At 41.7% G+C, this 23,695-nt stretch overlaps 2 protein-coding genes across 2 annotated transcripts; one reads left to right on the top strand and one right to left on the bottom strand.

Moving 5' to 3' along the window:
• The first annotated feature begins 313 nt into the window (after window positions 1-313).
• LOC148907700 (uncharacterized) lies at window positions 314-4,161 on the top strand. Its single transcript, XM_089035710.1, has 2 exons — window positions 314-1,295; window positions 2,006-4,161. The coding sequence occupies exons 1-2, from the start codon at window positions 494-496 to the stop codon at window positions 4,159-4,161; spliced, it is 2,958 nt and encodes a 985-aa protein (XP_088891836.1). The 5' UTR covers window positions 314-493.
• A 2,276-nt stretch (window positions 4,162-6,437) lies between these two features.
• On the bottom strand, window positions 6,438-9,172 carry LOC148907699 (uncharacterized). Its single transcript, XM_089035083.1, has 2 exons — window positions 8,728-9,172; window positions 6,438-7,913 (listed from the first exon to the last, which is right to left on the bottom strand). The coding sequence occupies exon 2, from the start codon at window positions 7,342-7,344 to the stop codon at window positions 6,658-6,660; it is 687 nt and encodes a 228-aa protein (XP_088891209.1). The 5' UTR covers window positions 7,345-7,913; window positions 8,728-9,172; the 3' UTR covers window positions 6,438-6,657.
• Window positions 9,173-23,695: the final 14,523 nt, after the last annotated feature.

Genomic DNA, 23,695 nt, shown 5'->3' with positions numbered 1-23,695 from the left:
TTTAGACTTGAAGTATCGAGAAAATAAAATTCGAAGATAAACATGATTCAGTCTATTAGTTCCAATCTGGCATAAGGACACTATACATTCAAGTATATTCAAGGCTAAAATTATGCTAACTACATATGCAATTATATATCTTTATAATTTGTCCTATTGTCTTTCCTTTATAATTATTTATTAAGTTTAGTTATAATACCAGAAATTAATCTTCATTTTACTGTATATCTTGTAGAGTAACACTGCCTCATTGATGAATACCACCGACTATACATTATTTAATTTAATCAACGGCCATGATAATTTTTTTTTTTTTGCTTTATTGGCAAGTTAATGCAACTGAGCAAATTAATATTTCATCAATATTCAAGTTCCTTATTAATGTGCTGTTCATTCATTTGTAAGTCACTTAGGCTGCCTATCTAGCTAGATATAGTCTCATTATTTACTTTTTCATGTTAAATGCAGGCTGGTTTGATTTACAATAACAATCATGGAAAGAGCCCAGAAGAGACGTAGAAAAACATGTCCAAAGTGTGGCAAATCTTTTTCTTACTCCTGGTCAAGGTTTCATGTGAAGGAATGTGGGTTACCAATTGATAGTGAACCAGCTGATGGAGGCACAATAGATATGGAGTTACCTCCAAACATCACAAAACAGTTTAGCGAATTAATTGAAAAAAGGAGGTTTGAGGAAGAAGATGTCAGCTTTTTTGATAGTGACGATAATGAGGAAGATATTCAAGAGGATCCTGCAGGCAGTCAAGAAATGACACAACCACCACCAACTGAGACTTGGGATGATGAAGATGTTGACAGCTGTATGGAATCAGATGACGATATAATGGAAGACCTAGAGCCTGACAATATAAATAACGATACAGGAGATGACCATTCAGAAGTCCCACAAGAGGAAACGTCTAGATCAGCTTTGAGCACCAAGATAAATGCATTAGTTCTATGGTTGGCATTATTTATAACAACATGGCAAAGCAATTTTGGGATATCTGATAGTGCAGTCAGTGTGCTCATAAAGTTCCTCTGCAAGTTCTTTTGGCTCATTGGGACATTTGATACAACGATATCTACTCTTGAAAAGCTTTTTCCTGGTTCTGTGTACAAATTGAAGAAATTCATTGGGGTCACTGAGGACACCTTCAAGAAATTTGTGGTTTGCCCCAAATGCAAGTCCCTCTATAACTTGAAGGACTGCATTGAAACTAGAAGTGGTAACTGTGTGTCTGCCAGGTGCAATTATGTACCATGGCCTGATCACCCACACAGAGGTAGAAGAGGTAAACCAAAATTGCAAACTTAGTTTAAAAAACTCATAATTAATAATTCATGAAGGAAACACAGTAGTGTTTTGTTATGTAGAACTGATTTAATGAATAGATTAGGGTTAGCTATGTTCTTTGCTCTGACAAAACATGACTGGAGCTGTTAAGCACATGGAAAAAGTTATATAATAACCCTTTGAATGTTCTACAGCTTCAGGAGTGTTTTATCAGAGGACAGAACATAGCTAACCTTGATCTATCTATATATTTATATAATATTCATGTGTTAATGATATCATGCCATGTTGACCCATGTCATATGTTTTTGGCAGTGTTTTCTTGATTTTTCTTTTAGGGTGTTTTGAGAATTAGCCTCATTATGTTCCCCTACTACAATTGTCACTTTTTGATTTGAACACTGTTATACTGCTGTACTGTAACCAAGGGCGGATCCTGCCAAAATCTTAGTGGGGGATAATTGAGTTTAGGAGGGGCTAATTGACTTTCTTCCATCAACACAAGGAAAAACAATATAAAAAAGCATCTTTTTTTCTGCTGAAGGGGGGGGGGGGGGGGAGGGGGGACTTTAGCCCCCTTTTGAACTCCCTGAATCCACTCTTGGTAACTGGCAACAGTCTGGCACGAACATATGCTTAAACAATGTGTTTTCTAAAAATATAATAAAAACTATAAAATTTAGTAAATCTTAAACTTACCATTTTTAGGTCCTTGTGGAGAGTTCCTTCTAAAAACCGTTAGAAGTGGAGGTAAAACTAGATTTTATCCAAGAATGGTATATCCATATCAATCCTTAATTGGATGTCTTCAGGATCTTCTAAAGAAGCCAGGATTTTGGAAAGAATGTCAAAAGTGGAGGCATACCGCAAGGCCTGCAAACATAGATATTAAAACTGACATTTATGATGGGAATGTGTGGAAAGAGCTAGCAACATCTGGTTTCTTGTCATCTGTAAACAGTCTTGGCCTGATGCTGAATGTTGACTGGTTTCAGCCACACAAGCATTCTCCTGGATCTGTCGGCGTTATATATCTTGTGGTAATGGATTTACCTAGACATGAGAGATATAAGCTGGAAAATGTCATAATAGCAGGGATTCTTCCAGGACCAAGTGAGCCAAAGCTCACAGCAAATACATTCCTTAAACCATTGGTTGAAGAACTTAAACAACTCTGGAACACTAACATTCGCTTCTCAGTTGCAGGAAGTCTCTTGAAAAAACCAATAAAAGTAGGTTTGGTTTGTGTCACTTGTGACATTCCAGCCATAAGAAAAATTGGTGGTTTCATGGGACACATGGCAAACCAGGGTTGCTCAAGATGCAAGAAAAATTTCTATATAGATGGAAATTTAGATTTTTCAGGATTTGATCGGTCAGAGTGGCAAAAGAGAACTTCTGCAGAACACAAAGTCTTGGCAAAAGATTCTTTGTTTGAGGTGACACCAACCATGCAACAATCAGTGTGCTCCAAGCATGGTGCCCGATATTCAGTGCTGCAGGACTTAGAGTACTTTGACTGTATCAGATATTTTGTTATAGACCCGATGCACAACCTGTACTTGGGAACAGCAAAGCACATATTCAAAAAAGTTTGGTGCCACCCAGATGCACCTCTCTTGGGCCAAAATGAGCTTCAAATTATACAAGAAAGAGTAGACTCAATGGTAGTTCCCCAAGATATTGGCAGAATCCCGGGTAAAATTGCCAACAATTTTAGTGGATTTACAGCTGATCAATGGCAAAACTGGGTTGTGGTATACTCACTCAATGCTCTTCAAGGAATACTTCCAGATAAACATCTGGATTGCTGGAAACTGTTTGCCAAAGCATGCAAAATACTGAGCAAGAAATGTATCACAACAGGGGAAATTGAAGAAGGAGATAATGTTTTGATACAGTTCCTTAAAAAGGCAGAAGATTTATATGGGTCCAATTTCATAACACCAAATATGCATTTGCATGGCCATCTAAAAGAATGCTTGCTGGACTATGGCCCATTCCATGGGTTCTGGTGTTACAGTTTTGAAAGGTATAATGGAGTCCTTGGGGCATACACAACCAACAACAAATCGTTAGAAGTGCAGCTGATGAGAAAATTTTTGGCGCAAATCAAGCCCAAATCTTTTACTTTTCCCTCCGATTACGAAGAAGAATTCAAAGAGTTCTTCAGTGAGAGTAAGATGGTGGGTTCTCTAAAAACCACACTTGATCCAATTGTGGCTCAGAGTGCTTTTCAAATGGAGAGAACGACGCCTGTAACCGAGCTCCAAAGTTGCGACTGGACCCGTAGTTCTATCTTGGAAGAACTGCCTCCTATCAAGGACCATACTATAGACAGTGACGACTTGAGATACCTTAAAGTCGTCTATGCAAAACTATTGGGACTTACTGAAAATGACATCCTGGATATTCCCTACACAGTTGCTAAGTTTGGATCCGTCAAAATTGGCTCCACATTATTTGGTTCTATGAGCAAAGGAAGTTGCAGAAATTCGTATTTCCTAGCTAGTTGGGCTGGTTCAGAAGGTCGAATGAGTATAGGCGATCGCGACGAAGGTCACCCAAGACCAGGCGAAGTACAGTTCTATTTTCGTCATCGTGTTAAAGTAAGATCGAGCAATCCCTCATTTTTTCCTGAGAGTAAAACACACCTTTTTCACATAGCCAGAGTAAATTGGTTCGCAGCACATCCAAACAGGCATGCATTCGGGAATTCTTTGGAAATATGGTGCGATTATTTTGATGCCTTTGGGCCATGCTGTTTCATCCCCATTCAGAGGTTCCACTCTCGATTTGCTATGGGTAAGATCCACTACAACAAGGAGAAAGTAATGACAATGACAACCTTGCCTGGAGATTAATCAGCTAACTATCAAGTACTGTAGTACCCACTGTATTTCTTTTTCTCTCTCTAAATTGACGTATTCAACTGAACCCAAATATTCACAAGTACTGTTCTTTGCCATGGACTGTAGACAACTGTCTGGCTGACGACAACAATTTTGTCTGACAAGTAACACGTGCTGTTTATGATACGCTTTTCCCATTGGTCAGTCGAAGACGTATGACGTATTAATTTTAAGCAAATGCGATTTACGTTAAGGTGACTGCCTACTTTTGAAAATTGATTTAAGCTTTTTTTTAAACTTCGATTTTCCGAATTGAAATTTAATACTGATTCCAAATCTGGAAAGAAAAATAGGGTGTCCCGAGCTTGTTTCCGAGATAACCAGCATTTAATGGAAGCCTACGCACGACCTTTTGGAGTAAAAACTGCATCACCGGAAGTGATTAGAAAAAAATTAAGATCCATAAGATCATAGTTATTTCTAGACTATATGATTGCACGAATGAAGGCTAGTCAATCATTCTACGATAATACATGGATATTTTCAACAAAAAGACAAAAAGATAAATTGATTTCTCATATTTTGTAGTTTTGGTGCTCTTAAAAATCTCATAAAGTCGAACAAAAATCCCTACAAAAATCTATTTTTTCATGTGTTGCTGATTTAAACTTTTTTTCCAAAATGTTGATATAACATAGATTTTTGAGAATTTTTTCGAATGAGCCATTAAAAAATAGAGAGTCCAGTGCAAAATTTGAGGGTTTTGCCCTGTTGAAGCTCAAAACGCGTATGGTTCTTCAATAAAATATTTCAGCGGTTTTTGAGCGCGCTCTCATCGTGGGCTCAATTCGAACGTTCAAAAGTAGGCAGCCACCTTAAGTGCCTATTATTGGAGGATTTATGGGCCACATGGCAAATTAGGGTTGTTCTAGATGTAAAAGAAAATTTTATCAAGATGGACATTTAAATTTTTCTGGCTTTAACCGTGACTTGTGGCCTTCTAGGACCTCAGATGAACACAAGAATTTAGCACGCGACACTCTGCATGAAACGTCCCCTACAAGCCAACAAGCAAAATGTTCTGAACATGGTGCAAGATACTCTGTTCTTCATGATCTGAATTATTTTGATAGCATAAGATTTTTTGTAATCGATCCAATGCACAACTTATACCTTGGAACAGCAAAACACATGATGAAAAATATCTGGCTCAAGGAGGGATCGTCCATTGATCAGTGATGAGGACTTCAAAAAAATGCAATTAATTGTAGATTGTATGATTACTCCACAAGACATTGGACACATTCCAGGTAAAATAGCTCATAGTTTTGGTGGGTTTACAGCTGATCAGTGGCAAAATCCCACCACCATACTAGGGGAAAGCTATGAGCACACAAGAGCAAATATTTATATAAGAGAAGAAATCCGTGAATAAATGCTTGCATCCATCATCAGCCATGAAACTGAGCAATCCCTTGTGTAACTTAAAGTGCACCTAACCCCTAATTTTCACTATTGATTCTACATGAAGTGAATAGTTGAATGGTAAAATATTTCTTCATTTAAGTGATGCATCTTTAAGTAGTTAAGGTTTATACTTCCAATATGCATGTGGCTGTGAAGTCACTGCAGGCTTCATAAATATACAAAATTAAGCTGGTTCACAAAAACATTATTTAAAAAGCATCATTTATCAATATAATCATGGTTTCTACAATGTTTACCGTTAATTTGGTGTCTGATAATGGCCAGTGTTTAGCATTACAATTAAAACACAGTCATTTGCATATTGGAAATATAAACCTTTATAAGTTAAAGATGCATTCAACTATTCACCAGCTCCTGTAGAATCAATACTGAAAGTATTATATCAGGAGTTAGGTGCACTTTGATATTAAGTCTAAATAAGGTTGAGTAAAAACTGGCTTAAAAGACCAGCTAATTTCCCTAGTCTGAATTTTATGTATTTTATCAATTGATAATTCAATTTGGTTATATTCTCATTTTAGAAGCCAAAAACACCTAGAAGATTATTAGTATAATATTCACATAATGTTGTTACCATATTCCTTATGTTCATTAGAACATACACATATAATTCTTCCTTGGCATTGCAGGGGCGTATTTAAGGGGTTATATGGTAAGCCACAAAAGCAATAAAAAAGAGCAAATCTGACCAGACTGCTATGACATCATAGTAAAAGTTTGGTATATAGGGACCCCCCCTATGAAAAATCCTGGATATGCCCTTGCATTGTATTGTTTTGATTCATTTTTATCTGCAGATATCGGTAGTAAATAAAATTGTTTTATTTTTCACTTAAACAGTATTTTTACAATTTTGTGTGCAACATGAATAAAGCACTCTCAATTACCGACATTTTCTGCTGTCCTGTTTTGTTGCTTGAGCCTCTTGGTTGTGACAATGCTTTTTTGAAATAGGTGTATATGTCTGAAATGAAGGCCAGGCCTAAAAGCATTGATGAGTGATATATTTGGTCATATACATCATTTCAGTTCTTCTACAACATTGTCCATATTAGGACGAGTTCTTGGAATTGGCTTAATGCACTTATCTGCCACAAGACCAATGACTGCAGCACTTTCATGTGGACCTACATATTTGGTAATCATGCTCAATAGAATGCCAAAAGAATATACATCAGAAGAACATGTTTGTTCATGATAACCATCAACCAGTTCTGGAGCAATGTGGCTGTGCTTTTTAAGGTACATCTCTCTTTCTCCTAGTGGTATATTTTTAGTTCTTCCTGCTGATAAGGTACAACTTTTTCCAAAGTCAATTATGACAGGAGTTGGTTTTCCCTCAATAAAATCAATGACCACATTGTCTTGTTTCAAGTCGTTGTGCAAATAACCTTTTATGTGCATATGTAAAAGTCCACGTGCAACTCCATAGCAGATTAACTGAAAATCTTTGAGTTCAATATCACAACTCTTACCCTTCAATAATACATACCATAATGGAATTCCTTTCAAATTTTTCCCATGAAACTTAGTCACAAGGTATTTTTCACTTGTGGTTTTTGGGCTTATGCCCAACAATATTGGTAAGTTGGGGTGTCCCTCAAGTACTTTGGTAACTTTGGCTTCATGAAGTAAATCTTGGTATGAACTTTCTTTTAAGTACTTCACTGACACCTCAATGTTTCGATAGAGCTTAAGCTGACACATACCAAATGCTCCACTTCCTATATGTTTTGACTTTTTATAGTCAGCAATTTCAATATCAAGAAGCAATTGACATGGGATTTGTGTGAAATCATCTCTCACAGTTTTTGATGATGGTGTAGATGTTATCACATTTTTGTTAAGCCTGTTTCTATCACTACATGAATAACGATGCTTTTGATCTTGCAATTGTTTCTGTGCTTTTTGAAGTTCTTTCTTGGTATTTTTGAGTTCTTTTTGAATATGATTATGTTTTATTTATATTTGTTGCTTTTAGATACTTAACTTGCTTTCTCAACTCTTCATTTTCTTCTTTGAGAATATTGTCTGATGAATATATGGAATTGTCTGCTGCATCACAGTCATTTTCAACTGCTGTTTTCCGAGAAAGGTCTTGGTAAAAATACTTGTATCCTGAGGAATGCTTTCCTCTCCTAATATTTGGGAAAGCTAGTCTTACTATCCGACCAATTTCTTGCTCAGATATTCCTCCATATTAAGCTGTAATAATGTATTTAATTTCCTCACATGCAGTTTTCCTCCCTTTAGTTTCAAAGATCTGTGTTTTAAGCCTGGAAATAAATAGTGAACAATAATTAATTATTTTGATTAAATAATATACTGCATTTATACAATAGGTTTTTAGTATCAAACCATGACTACTGTTTCTCTACAAATGCTGTTTCATGAGAAGATTTTAACTCATCAAGAGCTTGATTTTGACTGGATATACTTACAATACTTCTTAAAAGTGATCATTATTTATTTTGTTATGTGTAATATACATCCTATTTCAAAAATTGCTGTCACAACCTAGAGCCTTGAGCATCAAGTAAAGATTGCAGAGGATGTGGCTACTTCTATTCATAATTAACTTAGATCATGATAAACGCAAGTCACTTGTAGCTCTACAATATTATCAATATTATTAACTGAAGCAGCCATGTTTTGAGAGATTTGTGGAGTTGATTGATTAGAAATTACACCAACATTCTCTGCATTCTTGGCTGGTTACTTGGGATATTTGATGCGACAAAGATTAATTTTTTAAAATAGGAGTATATTGGCCAATGTGGGGAGGGAGTAACCAGAGGTCGGAGTGGTGGAGGGCATAATTGTCACTTCTGAAGCAACATTGTTTTGGTATTGTTGGTATATAGTTCTTTTTTTGATCTGACTAAAAAGACACTAATCCCCCCCCCCCCCCCCCTTCTCTCTCCAAAAAAAACATTCCCAAAATTAATCAACGGTAATTTTGTATTGCTTTCATAACATCCCATTTGTTTAAGATCTCATTTTCGAGAGCTACAATGTTTTGAGTTAGTTTAAAGTTGGAAAAACATCGGCCAAATCTTAACTATGCTTATACAATGAATATTTGCTTACCATTTGGCACGACTCAGTCGAAAAGCTCGATTTAGCCTCTGTGAAGATCTTGAACGTGATACTGTTGACATAATGGTCGATCTTGGACAACTTTAAAGCTTATATATTTCGAAATAATTAAACTAGTAACTATAAACGTCAATAGTTCAATATACGAGTGCAAGCGCGCCGGCGCGAATATCATTTCAGCGGTATGTACCACAGGGAGCCCCATTACAGGATAATTCCTGAATTGTGTAGTTGAAATACCGAGAGTTACACGTCGGTAACATTCGAATTATCCCGTAACAGGATAATGCAGGTAAAACGCAACAAATGGGGGTGATTAATCGGGGTTAGTTTTCCCTGATTTTACCGCACGGGATAATTAGTATATTATGTGCATAATCCCTATGGTAAAACGTAAGAGATTACACAATTTTTCCAGCCCTGGAATACAAATGGCAAATGTGTCGGAAAATGCGAAGTTATCTCCGCGTTTTACACATCGGTAAAATTCGAATTATCCCGTAACAGGATAATGCAGGTAAAACGCAACAAATGGGGGTGATTAATCGGGGTTAGTTTTCCCTGATTTTACCGCACGGCCGGCCCAAGGTGTTTCACGAGCAGAGAGCAAATCCACCTCACGTCGGCCGGACATGAAAAGTTAAATAAATCTTTGTGGATAATTTGCATGAATTATCGCTATTTTTGCAAACTTAAGGAAAAAGAAACCACTTCTTTGAATTACTCGTACATTTCTCGACATTTAACATCGAGAAGGAATCCGAAATTATCAACCTATTTGGTCGAATCTTGGGCATTTTCTTTGATTTCTAGCGCAAGATAATTCATGCCTTGATTTTGCTTTGTGAGAAATTATTATTTAACATCACGAAGTGCTCATTTTACGTGCGTTTTCAAGAGGGAAAATATGGCCGATTATTACTCGCAGTTCTATGTTCAGCCTCCGTCACAGAAAAAAAAAATATATATATATATCACCTGCGCTACTGTAATGCAAAACTGGAAAAAAATGTTTTTCATACCTTGTCTAAGCAATGAAAATTGAAGGTGAATATACATATTTTATAAATTCAACTCCCCTTTAGGAAAACCAGGTAAAATTTCATTTGTTGGAAAACCCAGTAAAGTTTAAAATAATCCCGGTTCAAGCCAAAACACGGGATAATGTAAAATAGTCCAATAGATAAAATGCCTCAAAATTCGGGTAAAATCTTCAATAATACTTTAGTTTTACGCTACCAGAAAATTCGTGTCAAACTCGGAATTTTACCAGGTGTAAGACTCTGGAAACATTAGAAAAATCCCAATATTCCCGCTTGGGAAAATTTTTGGGAAAATTTGGGATTATCCAATAGTTTTGACAACACATAAAATCCAAAGTTTTCCGACGTGCGGGAAAATGAGTGTAAAATGCAAGGAATATTTCCTGTTCCGTAAAATTCGGTAAAATTTCAAATAATGCTCAAGTTTTACAAAATGAAAAGTTCGGTAAAACGCAGCTTTTTCCCTAGTGGCGGTTATTCACGTAGGTGGGGCAAAGCAGCACGATGTAGTCGAAACGGTATCTAAAGGGTCCTAATAGCTGCTCTACCACGAACTGGGTCTTTCCGCAGCCGGTGGGTCCTACTATCAGAGCGTTACAAGGCATGTGATCTGGGTTCATATATAGATGGAGCCAGTGGAAGCAGTGCAAAGAATTGTCGCCGACGCAAAAGATAAAAGAGACACCATAGAAATGCAAAGGGAGGAGATAGACCGGTTAAAAGAGCGCGTGCAGGAGTTGTACGATGAAATGTGCGGTCTGAAGCGCGCGGAAAGGTTTGGCGCGCTGATAACGATGGCAACGTGGGCTAAGGAGTCCGTTAAGGACTTTATGCGATATCCCCCGTAGAATGTTGACAATAAGGTTAAATCTTTAGTTAAGTATATGTGGAAACTATTTAAAAAGTGTCTCAGAATGTTGACAATAAGGTTAAATCTTTGTTAAGTATATGTGGAAACTATTTAAAAAGTGTCTCAGAATGTTGACAATAAGGTTAAATCTTTGTTAAGGATGTTAAATGGAGGCTAAGATACTGTTAAGTATATATGGACTGTTTGATGTGTAAAAAGGTGTTCAGCACCAAACAAAGACTGCAATACCATGTTCGGCATGGAGTTTGCACGAAGAAGCCAATTAGTAAGGTTTGTAAGGATTGCGGTAAGGAATTCAGCACCGTTCAAAAGATGCAACAACATCAGGATAAACGCATTTGTGGGCTTTGTAAGGACTGTAATAAGGAATTCCACAACCCCTTCGAAATGCAGCAGCATCTGAAAAGGGGCGTCTGTAATCGAACCAGACAGTGTAGTTTCTGTATTAAGATACTTAGTAGTCGTCAACGTTTACAGACGCACCGTAGAACGCATGAAGTGAATTATCGATTTCTCTCCCGCGCTTACGACTTGGAAGTCGTGGATTGCTACCAATGTGCGGATTTGATGTGTCGCTGCCCGCATAAAGAGGATTACTTAAGGAATCGCATAGATTACCATAAGAAGATAGTCCGTACTTTCCCCTCTTTTGAACGCGCCGAAGGCGTTCCGTGGACTAAAAGGGAGTATTGGAGGCAGGAGTGCGATCGTTGTGGTTGTGTTAGAGAAGAAGAACATATCTTCAACTGTCTTAACAAAGATTTAACCTAAACGTCAACATTCTGAGACACTTTTGAAATAGTTTCCGGGGTGTCTTAACAAAGATTTAACCTTATTGTCAACATTCTGAGACACTTTTGAAATAGTTTCCGGGGTGTCTTAACAAAGATTTAACCTTATTGTCAACATTCTGAGACACTTTTGAAATATATGATACGCAATAGCATTTCTTGGGGCCTTTAATAATAAAGCAGGGTTTGCGCAAAGAGTCTCAAATCCTGATCTTATTTTCTTGTTGTTTGTTAGGGATCAACATTTAACAAAACCACAATAAAAATAAGGACCCCTTTTAAAGGTATATGCTAGCCTACGCAGCCGCATTCTTTGGAGGATTCCTAATCGCCCTTTCAATATATGGACTGTATTACGTGCGAACTACCAAGCGACTGCATAATCCCTGAAACCCCCGCAATTCGTGAGGAGAAAAAATACACCTGCCTTCATTGTGGCAAGGTATTCCCCGAAGGATCCTTTGTGGGGCATTGGTGCTCCGCGGATCCTAAAGCGCAGCGGACTTTAGCAGACGCGCTAGTAAGCTGAGGAACGAAGCTTAGCTATGCAGAGGACTCTCAGGCTCATACTTGACTACGTCAAATACCCACCTGCCATCCTTTTTACCATGACTCATAACATGGGTAACGTCCTGCCCTTCGATGGCGTACCTTATCCTATCGGGCGCCCAAAGGGTGTATGTTCTTTTTTTATTCTTTAAGACCAAACGCAGGCGGTCGATGTCTTCGAAGACCACGTAATTCTTTATCTCGTAGATTTCCCCCACGGTTAAATCCCTCCAGTGTGTTTGTATGAACTTTAACTCGTTAAATTTATCCTTATCCATTATACCTATGGAATATTCTCAAATGCGTTGCCAGAGTCTGCGCGCTTTTAAAGCGCTTGCAGCACCACCTACATGGCAGGCGAATTCCTTGTGCATACTCCGTGATGGCTCTGCAGATGTCGTCGTAATCGTTACTGATCATTACTTTATAACCATTTCTTTCGTATTCGTGCAACAAGCGACGTTGGTCCTCAGATAATACCCCATTGCCTTTAGGGGTCTTCAGCTCTACGCAGAAACCGCGGTATTGCACGTGTGCATTCAAGATAAGAAGGTCGGGCTGACCGCGTTGGTAGCCCTTCTGCCAGCACTTTATACGTTTGCCGTCCGAATCCTGCAGTTCGCCTAGACCAGGGGTCACGAGCATTTGGGGGTAAAACCTGCGGATGTAGTCCACTGCCTTTTTATGCAGGTCGAATTCATTTTCGATCTTAAATACCAACTTGTTTGGACCGTCAAACCGCTTTTCTATTGCATATCGACCGTCCTTACGCAGCGCGGGTAGGACTTCCTCAAAGACCCAATCACGAAACTCCACAGCTTTGGGTAGTTTGGAGCTAAATATCAGTTCGTACAAACCAGGTTCGGATATAAACACGGAATGTGGTTGCGTAGTAGGGGAGCGGTGATTTGAAGCCCCTTGTACATCAACCCATCTTTTCTGGTATTTCTCAGATACGTGTGCTCTAATTGCATCTCTAGGGCGCTCATAGCCCAACGCCAAAGCCACCTCCTTTGCTTTGAAGTACAGTTTGTCGCCTTGCACTATGCATTGCAGTTTGGTTTCGTTGTTTTGAAATACGCGAAGCATATTATACGTAAGGAATATTTTAATAGGCAACGCTTTTTAGCTGATTCATTTCCACGCTCAGTTGCGCGTCAGACACGACGAAGACGTAGCAGTTTATTTTGTCACTGTCGCCCGCAGCAGCATTCTTTGTGCGCTTGATCTCCAAAGTGATGCCGTCCTGGGTGTTGACCAAACGCAGACCCTGGCCATGTAGGTCTTCGTCGTTGATGGTGCGCATGTCAATCCATAACGCATATTTGTCCTTAAAGAATTCCTCAGGGCTAATTTGGTCGCCAAACTTGCGCATTGCCTCCCTGTACACGTCTGCGGGCTCTATCCCCTGGGAGTAAACCTTGTTTGGGACTCCGTTGATATTCACGCCGACGTTAGTAATGTTGGGGTTAAAGAACGCCTCGGAGTCGCGCTTACCAGCCTCATAGGGTTTGGCGAACACCAACATCAACCCCGTAAGACTTCTTCGGGGGAGGTTAATGCTTTGGTTGATAACCTCATCCGTCTTATCCAGGAAGCTAAATGTCTTATACATCACTACGTGGTCGTAAAGGAATGCCTTCCCGGCGCTATATTCCATGCCAGCGCTACGGGCCAGCTCTTCGCTGTATACCGTTTCGTACTGCAGCTCTAAGTTAGTGATAGAGTATGGGGTTGTCGTGGTAAGTGCAGTGCTTAGCCCACCAATGATGTTATTAGCATCTGCTAAAGTTACTTCAAACTGTAGCTCGGATAACTGTCTTGGGTAATACGCGCCGTGATTCGTGATTACTTCAAAGTCCAGTGGTATGACATACTTGCTACCATAGGCTGTCTTTATTCGCTTTGCGTCTGCCACTGCGGTTTCTCCGCTGCCGTCAGTAGGTTGCGTTTTCGTAGGTGTGCGGACCTTACGTAGAATGACACTACCAATTCCTTGTTCTATCCTTTGCGCGCGGTCAAAGGCTGTCAACCATTAGTCTTTGTACGTGGTATACAGATCGTACCTATTTAATTCCAGCAAGGATTCCCCGGCGAACTTTACGCGCATCTTAGAAACAATGTTGCGACCCACGTTGTTAACGATAATCCTTTCATCTGTGGGGCTTGACTGCACCGCTAGGTCAAACCTCAGCGCCAAGGTACCGGGTACTAGGACTAGGTTATCCGTTAGGCGGGGTACGCCTACATACAGCGTCTCTCCTGGTTTCGCGCTAGAAGGCGTGAATGTAACCCGGTGAAAGGTGCGTTCTGCTTTCAGTCTGCCAACCTGCTTAGGTAATACGTTGGGATTTAACTTTGAGCTTATCATATATAATGGAAGTAGAAGGAACGGATTTCGATCCCCTTACCGAAGAAGGTCAAGTTGACATTAACGACGACGAATTCGACGCATGGACTAAAGGCGCGGATACCGACCCCCTAGTTTACGACGCAGCCCTAGAAAACAAGTATGGTGGTAGATGGGAAAGTGCTAAGAACGCTCTAAGGCGCATGTGGCAGTCGAAAAACCCCAGCAAACCCATCCCCGAATACTTAGAGCTTCAAAACATAGACGAGCCGGAAGCAGCCGCGCGGGAAACCGTAGAGTGGGCAAAGCAGGAGCTAGAGCTGCGCTACACCCACCTTGATGCTGACGAGGTAAGGCTCACAGAACGCGGAAACAAAGTCCTAATAAGCGTCCAAGACCTGAGATTTCCCGACAAAGACCGCTGGACGAAACCGCAACCCCTCTTTGATGAGAATGGTGACGTTAGGGGCGACGTCTTAAGATTAAAAGGCTTTCAGCAGGCTACTAGAAGCATGCTAGAAAGGTTGAGAGCCCTAACCGAAAGGGTTGAAATTGAAAAGCGTGCCGAGGAGCTGCAAAGGGAGTTAGAAAAAAGAGACGCAGAGTACGCAAAGCAAGGTCAACTACTCGCTGATGCTGAGAAGAAGTCCGCCCATCAAGATGAAAGAATGAAAGAAATGAGAAACCAGTTGGATAAAACCCTGCGCGAAAGAGATAAAGCACAAAGGGACTTAGAAGAAGCTAAAAACTCAGGCGCCTCGGTGGACGCGCTACGAGAAACGTTGGAAGAAAGGGAGGAGGAATACATGAAGCAAAACCAACGACTCGCCGACGCACACAAAAGGGAGGTCGAATTCAAAGATCAAGAAATAAGGGAGCTGGTAGAACAAAGAACCAAAATTCGTCGCGAAAGAAACCAAACCCAAAGGGCTCTTAACCTTGCCCTGCAGGAGTTGGACTTAACAAGAGACGACGCTAAGGACCTACAAACTACCATAGCTGGCTCTTTAGTGGAAAGGCGGCGGTTAATGGCTGAAATCAATACTAAGGAGGAACAAATCCGGCAAAGAGATCAGGCCATCGAAGACCTGGAGGGGCAAATAGAGCGGCAGCGAGAAGTAGTTGCGGACCAAACTCGTACCGAAGAGGAAAGGGAGGCTGCCCAAAGGGAAACAGAAGATCTAGAGGTGCGCCTTGCGGAATTACGGGCGCAAGAGGAAAACCTGGAAAAGGAGCTGGGGCTTAACACCAAGGAAAAGGTAAAAAGAGCTCTGGTGAAGTATGGCGTTCCACTGGCATTTGCGGTTGCTATTTCGAGCGTAGTAGGGGTAATCCTTAACGCGCTTAAGGCTAAAGGCGCGGGCGTAAAGAAATTAGGCAATGGGCTGACGGACTTGGGAAAAAAGATGGCAGCCGGTCTTCCTGGGCTGCTGGGTTCGGTTGTTTCCTTGGCACTTAGGGCCGGCGGAGAACTGCTAAAGTTTGTGGGGAATAACATTTGGATCTTGGTCGTCGCTATTGGAGTGGTACTCCTGAAGAAGATGAAGGGTTAATCTTATCCTTGTGTATTACTGGTGGCTTATCGTCGTCGGGCATCCGAGGCGTCCTCGACTGGGGATAAGTAAAGATAGTATTCACACCGCCTTGGTAATTTGGCACCAGGGGTAGGGCAGTCATAGTAGAAATGGGTTTATGGCACCAGGCAGCATTAGGGGAACTAGGACCAAGGCCATTTATTCGAAGGTAGGCAACGTCATTGGGAAGAACCTGAAGCTTCGCGTATTGACAATTAACTATCATATGAAAAGTTATCGACGTTATGTCCTCTGAGCTTTGCGGTGGGGGCTCCGACGAGAAATGGACTGGGTTCCTATTGTTATCTTTTTTTCTGTAAGGCAGTAATGGATGGTTATTCTTATCAACGATCCTAAACCCAGCATTGCACGAATACCCCGTGTTAATGCTAATAGTACACACGATCAATCCCAGGCCCCCAACCTTCGCCCACAATCCCGTGTCATACCAATGCTGTTCTAAGTATTCCTTCTCCTCCAAATAATGAAGAAACCAATCTTCCTTTGCGTGTGGATTCATATATTTGAGGGAATAAATTCCCTTCTAAAGACTAATCGCCGTTAAAGTGCTAATGGTCTTGTGATTATAGGCTGTATCTCTCTGATTTTCTATACTATTTATGCAAACGCTCCCGGTGTCATCTACGCGCATTTGCAGCTTTACCTTCCCATGGCAATCGGCGACCATGTGGAAAGTCCAAACCGATAGATTTTAGGCACTGCTGGGGTTGGGCTCTACGGAGAAATGCGCAGGCTCCCTGTTGTTTGTCTTATTTCTCATAGGCTGCAGTACGCCATTCTCATCCAGGAACCTAAAGCCGACGTTGGCGTGACTACTCGTGCCAATGCAAATACTACAAAGGATCAATTTCTTTCCTGAGTAGTTCAGGTCCACAGACATCCCCGTGACATCAACCCAAGATGCCTGGTTGTATTTTTTCTCGCCTGTGTAAGTCGTATAAACACAATCTACTCCAGCTACGTAGGGGTTGTTCATCGCCATATATAATAGCTCAGACTAATGCTTGCAGCTGCTAGGCCGGCTTTTAGTAGGTTATGGTCATATTCCTCGGGTATGGTTGGCATAACCTTCTTTTGAGGCTTCTTCTTTGGTTCGGGTTTTTCTGCGTGTTCCTTTTTTGGTTTCTCTACGAAGTGAGGAATGCCCTTGGTCATGTCAGAGTTCACGTCATTCACCCCAAACTTCATATCCTTAGTAGCTCGTTGAAGTTTGTTGTTATAACCCACAACGGATTTAGTGTTGATGACCAAATTACTTGGCATTAACCAACAACCAGGCGACAAAGCGTAATCCAGCCGCACTTTAGATTGCTGCACCGCTAATTGATATCTCTGCACCGACTTGGATATGTCGTTCTCTATTATTGCGGACTCAAACAGGGCTAGGAATTCTTGTTGCGTTTCCTCTGAGGCGCCCTGGGCACCAACGATGGGGCTGCGGGTATTTACCTGCGCTCCTAGGGTGCAGTAGACGAATGCTTCTATACTGCGGTTAATCCTAGCAAGGTTCTTCAAACCAATACCCTTTGCGGCAAAGAATGGCGCCCAACAATCGTCTTTATTTTGTATGTAATAAAGTAGGTTATTCTTAGACGATGAACCTCCATCGTCGGCAAACTTAAAATACGGTATGTTTCTCTTCGATACCTCCGTAAGCTTACCATCCCAAATGTAGTAACCTACTCCCATACCATCCCTACCGGTGTCCTTATAACGAAAGCTTCGATCCTTAAGCTTAAACTCGTTCTTCAAGCGCTCAAATGCCGTCTTATCATACGCATTACTCAATTCACTAAACGCTGTTTCTCCTGGTAGAGGCACACCCAACTCCTTCAATATCCTACGCATCGTAAACGCTACGTGAAATCTCAAGAACGAAATGTCAAACATGTCGGCCGCTATCCCACACCCCTTGGTTGCAGCCCAAACAGCAAAGTTCAATTGCATTGGCCAATGCCCCATTTCTCCTACTGATAACCATTTATCGACCATCTTTTTGGAAGTAAACTTTACCTTAGTGAATCTAAAGATGTCACTAACTTTCGTCTTAAACATTCCAGAACCTACGTCAATTTCCAAGTTAGTCACCATTTCAGCAAATTTGCTTGATCCGCCTTTATTGTCGTAAAATGGGTAATCCTCCGTTGTTGACAACAAATTCGCAGGAACGTTAGGCTTTGCAGGTGGCAAAATCTTAGGCTTAGGACTCAAGTCCGCATTGCTCTACATTCTGGAGCCTTGGTAGTAAATCCCATCGGGTCTTCTTTCGAACTTACTAGGGTCTGCATGCGGAAACATCTTCCTAAAGGCCCTCCAGTTCCAGTAGTCCCGGTTGTCGTGATGTGGCTGCTCCTCAATATCATTCCCAAAAGCGTCGTACATTAGTATATATAATGGATGTTATACCATCAGCACCTCAGTTGTACCCAGATGTTCCCAATTATCACACTACGGCACCAATAACGGATGCTGAAAACTTTCGCCTTAATAAAGCAAATCTAATCCTGGCTTACTTGGAAGGGCAGACAAAACACTACGAAAAAGTTAGGAAGAAATACGTCAGAGCCCGGAGTACGCTACATAAGATTGCGATAACTTCAGGATCCATATCCGTTGTGTTAACGGGCTCCGGCGTTGCTACTTCGCTTACTGGGCCGCGAATAATCGTTGGAGTTCCTTTGGCCTGTGGTATTATTTCGGCTGTTGCTACGGGTATTATGAAACAGTTGTCAAGCAAAATATCCAAGCATGACACGACAATAGCTCTGTCAAGGGCTAAAGTAAATACAATTACCGATCTTGTCTCAAAGGCTTTGCGTGACAGAAAGATAGACGACGTAGAATTCTCGCTTATTCTGGCCGAAGAAGACAAATACGAGAAATTAAAGACGGACATAAGGAATAAAAAAACAGTCGTAAAAGATCTTTCCGAGGAATCTCGCAAAAAGATCTACCAAGAAGCGAAAGAAGAGCTTCAAAGAAAGCTTGCTCAGTAAACATCTGCTTCGAAAAGAGCGTGACGTGATTCTATTTACATATCGAACGTCAGTCTAGAAATTATGCAGATTAAATATAATATTTTTCACATACATAAGCGTCCAGATGTGTCTGGCGTTCGCTTGTGATCGTGGGACTTTGGAGCTGGGGAGGCCTAAAGTCCCGAGTTCAAGCCTCGCTGTAGACGCATTTGGACCGGTTGCTATGAGTGAAAAAAAAAGCCTCCCCACACTCACAGCAACCGCGGGGGGAGGGGTGGAAAAGATAGAAAGTGCGATTCAACCCCGCGATGGGGGGTTTCGCGATTGGAAAAGTCAGGGGGTGTCTCGGGACGCTGTCCGGAGTTCACCCTCTGGTGGGTCGTAAGAAAGATATATGTGTATGTACTAGAGGGCCTCTGGCGCGGGATGAAATAAGCCCCGTAAGCCCAAAATGCAAAAAACCCCACTGGGGATAGCTTGGTGTTCTGCGCGATGCATTCCCCAGTGGGGTTTCTGGCAAAATAAACGCCAGTTTTGCATTTTTATTTTCTCGGAATCCATCCTAACAGGGGGTGGTTGGGGTCTATTTTGTAAAATATTTCGTAAATTTTGTCAGGGTAATAAGGAATATCCTTATTCAGCCGACAAAACATCCACTCGGCTCTGCTCATATCAGAAACCTCAGGAATAGACTTACCGGTAATTTCAGACAAAAGATAGGGAATAGCTTTGTAATATTTCCCTAGTTTTAATTTTTTTAGCGTTTTCCGTAGACTTTGCGGGGTTGGCTCTTCTAAATGGTCTATGATTTTCTTCTTTACTTTGTTGTCTAAATATACCGGTCGATAACCTTGGATATGACTCATCCAGTCCCTAAAGTATTTTATTCTCTTATAAGGTGTTTTCTTACGACCTCCATTAGCGTAATATTGCTCTCTGGTAGCATTTGGTACGGCATTACGAATATTCTTACCACACTCGTAACACTGCGCTGACGTGTCGTCTTCTATTTGCATTTTCTTACCACAACACCAGAAACCCTTGGGCTTGGGTATGTTAACTTTGGATCTTAGGCAAATTATACAGAAGTCATTGGTGAACTTTTTACATTCATGCATATATAAGACAAATATTCCCAACATAGCAGCAACAAATAACGAGACACGGGTATTTCCCGCTGCCGGCGCCTTCCTTAAACCGCCTGTAAAACCCGTAAATCATTGACATTGACCGCGAGTCCCCCTTACTGCTGCTGGACTTGGCCCGCCTTAATTTCCAAACCGGAGATAAGGGGCAAATTCAAATCCAGTACCAAGGAAGGGATAAGTGGTATAATCTCTACCAAAGGAGAGACTCCGACAGGCTCACCAGTAATCTCCCAAAAGAAATCAAAGACGCATTAGGAAGGCCTAATTTGGTGGAAAGACTAAGAGAAAACGATGAAAACACCAGGGAAGCCTTTGAAAATTTCAAGACCCTAATGCAGCGGCAACAAAAAGGCATCGAAGCGATAAGGGAAGTCGAAGGACTAAAGGAAACAATGGAGGAAAGGGAAGCAGATTACATGAGGCAAAACCGACTACTCCTCGATGCTCAAAAAAGAGAACTTGACGACAAGAATCAAAGAATAATAGAAATGAGAGAACAAACAGACAAAGCCCTACGCGATAGGGACCAAGCCCAAAAGGCCTTCGAACTTGCCCTGCAAGACCTGGATATGAGCAAGGAAGAAGCCAAGGACTTACAAACTACCATAGTCGGCTCTTTGGAGGAACGCCGGCAGTTGGTTGCCGAAATCAACACTAAGGAAGAACAAATCCGGCAAAGAGATCAGGCCGTCGAAGACCTGGAGGGGCAAATAGAGCGGCAGCAGGAAATAATCAACGACCAGACTCGTCCCGAAGAGGAAAGGGAAGCAGCTCAAAAGGAAGTAGAAACCCTCGAAGTAAGAGTTGCGGAATTACAGGCGCAAAAGGAAAACCTGGAAAAGGAGTTGGGGCTTACCACCAAAGTAAAAGTACTAAGAGCCCTTTTGAAGTATGGTATTCCGCTGGCATTTGCGGTCGCTATTTCGAGCGTAGTAGGAGTCATCCTATCCGCGCTTAAGGCTACAGGCGCGGGCGTAAAGAAATTAGGCAATGGGCTGACGGACTTGGGAAAAAAGATGGCAGCCGGTCTTCCTGGGCTGCTGGGTTCGGTTGTTTCCTTGGCACTTAGGGCCGGCGGAGAATTGTTGAAGTTTGTGGGGAATAACATTTGGATATTAGTCGTCGCTACTGGGGTGGTACTCCTGAAGAAGATGAAGGGTTAATCTTATCCTTGTACGTTACTGGTGGCTTATCGTCGTCGGGCGCCCGAGGCGTCCTCGACTGGGGATAATGAAAGACAGTATTAGCACCGCCCTGGTAATTTGGAACTAGCGGCAGCACGCTCATGGTGCTAATGGGCTTATGATTCCAGACCGCGTTGGGCTTGTTAGCTTCGCCGACATGATTTATACTTACATTACCATCGTTGGGGAGAATTTGCAGCTTGACATATTGACAATTGACTATCATATGAAAAGTAACCGGCGTTAAGTCTTCTCCACTCGTTGCAGAGGGCTCCGACGAGAAATGAGCTGGAACCCTATCATTATTTTTTGTCCTGTAAGGCAGCAATGGGTGGTTATTCTCGTCGACGAACCTAAACGCCACGTTTGCACCCAATTCCGTGTTAATGCTAATAGTACATATTATTAATCCTAAACCCCCAACTTCAACCCACATTCCGATATCAAGACACTCGTTCCCTTCTTTATACTCCTTTTCATCTAAAAAGCAAGTATGATGTGTTTCTTTTAAGTGTGGATTCATATATTTAAAGACGAATCACCGTAAGAGTGCTAATGGTTGCGTGGTTATAGATAGTATCCCTTTGGTTCTCTATGCTATTTATGCAAACGCTCCCGGTATCGTCTACGCGTATTTGCGACTTTACTTTTCCATGACAATCAGCAACCATGTGAAAAGTCCAAACCGATAAGTTTTCATCGCTGTTGGGGTTGGGCTCTACGGAGAAATGTACAGGCTCCCTGTTGTTCGTCTTCACGCGCATAGGCTGCAGTATGCCATTGTCATCCAGGAACCTGAAGCCCACGTTGACGTGACTACTCGCGCCCATGCAAATACTGCAAAGGATCAACTTCTTCCCCGAGTAGTTCAGATCCACGGACATCCCCGTGACATCAACCCAAGAGCTCTGGTTGTATTTTTTCTCGCCTGTGTAAGTCGTATAAACGCAATCTACTCCAGCTACGTAGGGGTTATTCATCGCCATATATAATAGCTCAGACCAACACCCGCGACTGCTAGGCCGGCTTTTAGTAAGTTATGGTCATATTCCTCAGGTATCGTAGGCAAAACCTTCTTTGATGGTTTCTTAACTGCGGGTAGCTTCGTTTCGTGGGACTTTTTTGGCTTCTCTACGAAGTGAGGAATGCCCTTGGTAGTATCAGAGTTCACGTCATTCACCCCAAACTTCATGTCTTTGGTTGCTCGCTGCAGCTTGTTGTTGTATCCTACTACAGAGCCAGTATTTATAGATAAATTACTAGGCATTAACCAACAACCCGGGGCTACTGCATAGTCCAACCTTGCCTTAGAATTTTGTATAGCTAGTTGGTAACGCTGTACGCCCTTGCTAATGTCGCCCTCCAAGATCGAACTTTCGAATAAGATCAAGGCTTCGGCTCGCGTCTCTTCTGCGGCGCCGGTATTCCCCACTATGCTTGATCGGGTATTTACTTGGGCTCCAAGGATAGAATACACGTAAGCTTCTATGCTGCGGTTCAAACGGGCAAGGCCGGCTTTGGTTAGTCCTTTACCTTCTGGGGGTATGAAATTAAAATATTGCTTCGTTTTCTCGTCGTTGGTAATCTTAATAATCAGTGGATTGGCCCCTGCATACTTACCACCCTCGTCTTTGAACAGAGGTCCGTCTCTAACTTCCTTAGTGGTCTTAGCATTTGGTTCAAAGAAGGTGCTACTGTCGTGAGTTTCTTTATGATACCCAGTGTTCCATCGTAGATTCAATGCATGAACTTCCTTATCGCTTAGCTCGTGTCCACCAATCCCCCAATAAGCCCAAATATGCCCCAAGCCATTGTTAGCACCGACAGTGCATCTAAAATCCTTCCCTACAACACCGAACTCCTTACAAAGCCTGTTATAGGCCGGAACGTCGTATTTGTTATCTCTTGGATAGAACGCAGCATCTCCTGGTAAAGCGGTAACTCCCATCTCATGCAGTATTCTTCTAACCGTGAAGTGAAAATGAAACATGAATATTGAATTCTTCATCAAGTTCGCACTTACACCGCAGCCGCTAGTGGCACACCAAACCGCAAAGTTTAGTTGCTGCGGCCAATAACGCATGTTAGGACCACTTAACCATTCATGAGATTCCTTAGCGGTGGTATGAACAATGGGAACGTTTTTGAAGATATCTCGCACCTTTAACGGAAAGGAATGGTTGTTAGAGATCCGCATGTTCAACGTTAGGTCCAAGCTTGGATGTTCATTAAACGCAACTGCGGGTATCGGATAAGTACTGGTACCAAGCAATAATTCCTTTGACCAACCTTGCACGGGCTTAGGATGCTTCAGCTGAGGCGTAGGTTTCAAATCCTCATTGCTGTACATCCTAGAGCCGTTATAGTAAATCCCATCGGGTCTTCTTTCGAACTTACTAGGGTCTGCATGCGGAAACATCTTCCTAAAGGCCCTCCAGTTCCAGTAGTCC

The sequence above is a fragment of the Actinia tenebrosa genome, unplaced genomic scaffold (genome assembly GCF_029948245.1).
Source record: "Actinia tenebrosa isolate PJP-AT-01 unplaced genomic scaffold, QUT_ActTen_1.0 PGA_scaffold3__52_contigs__length_22856419, whole genome shotgun sequence".
Classification (NCBI taxonomy): Eukaryota; Metazoa; Cnidaria; class Anthozoa; order Actiniaria; family Actiniidae; genus Actinia; species Actinia tenebrosa.
Note: the sequence above shows the minus strand (reverse complement) of the source record. Positions and strands in the feature narration are given on the sequence as shown.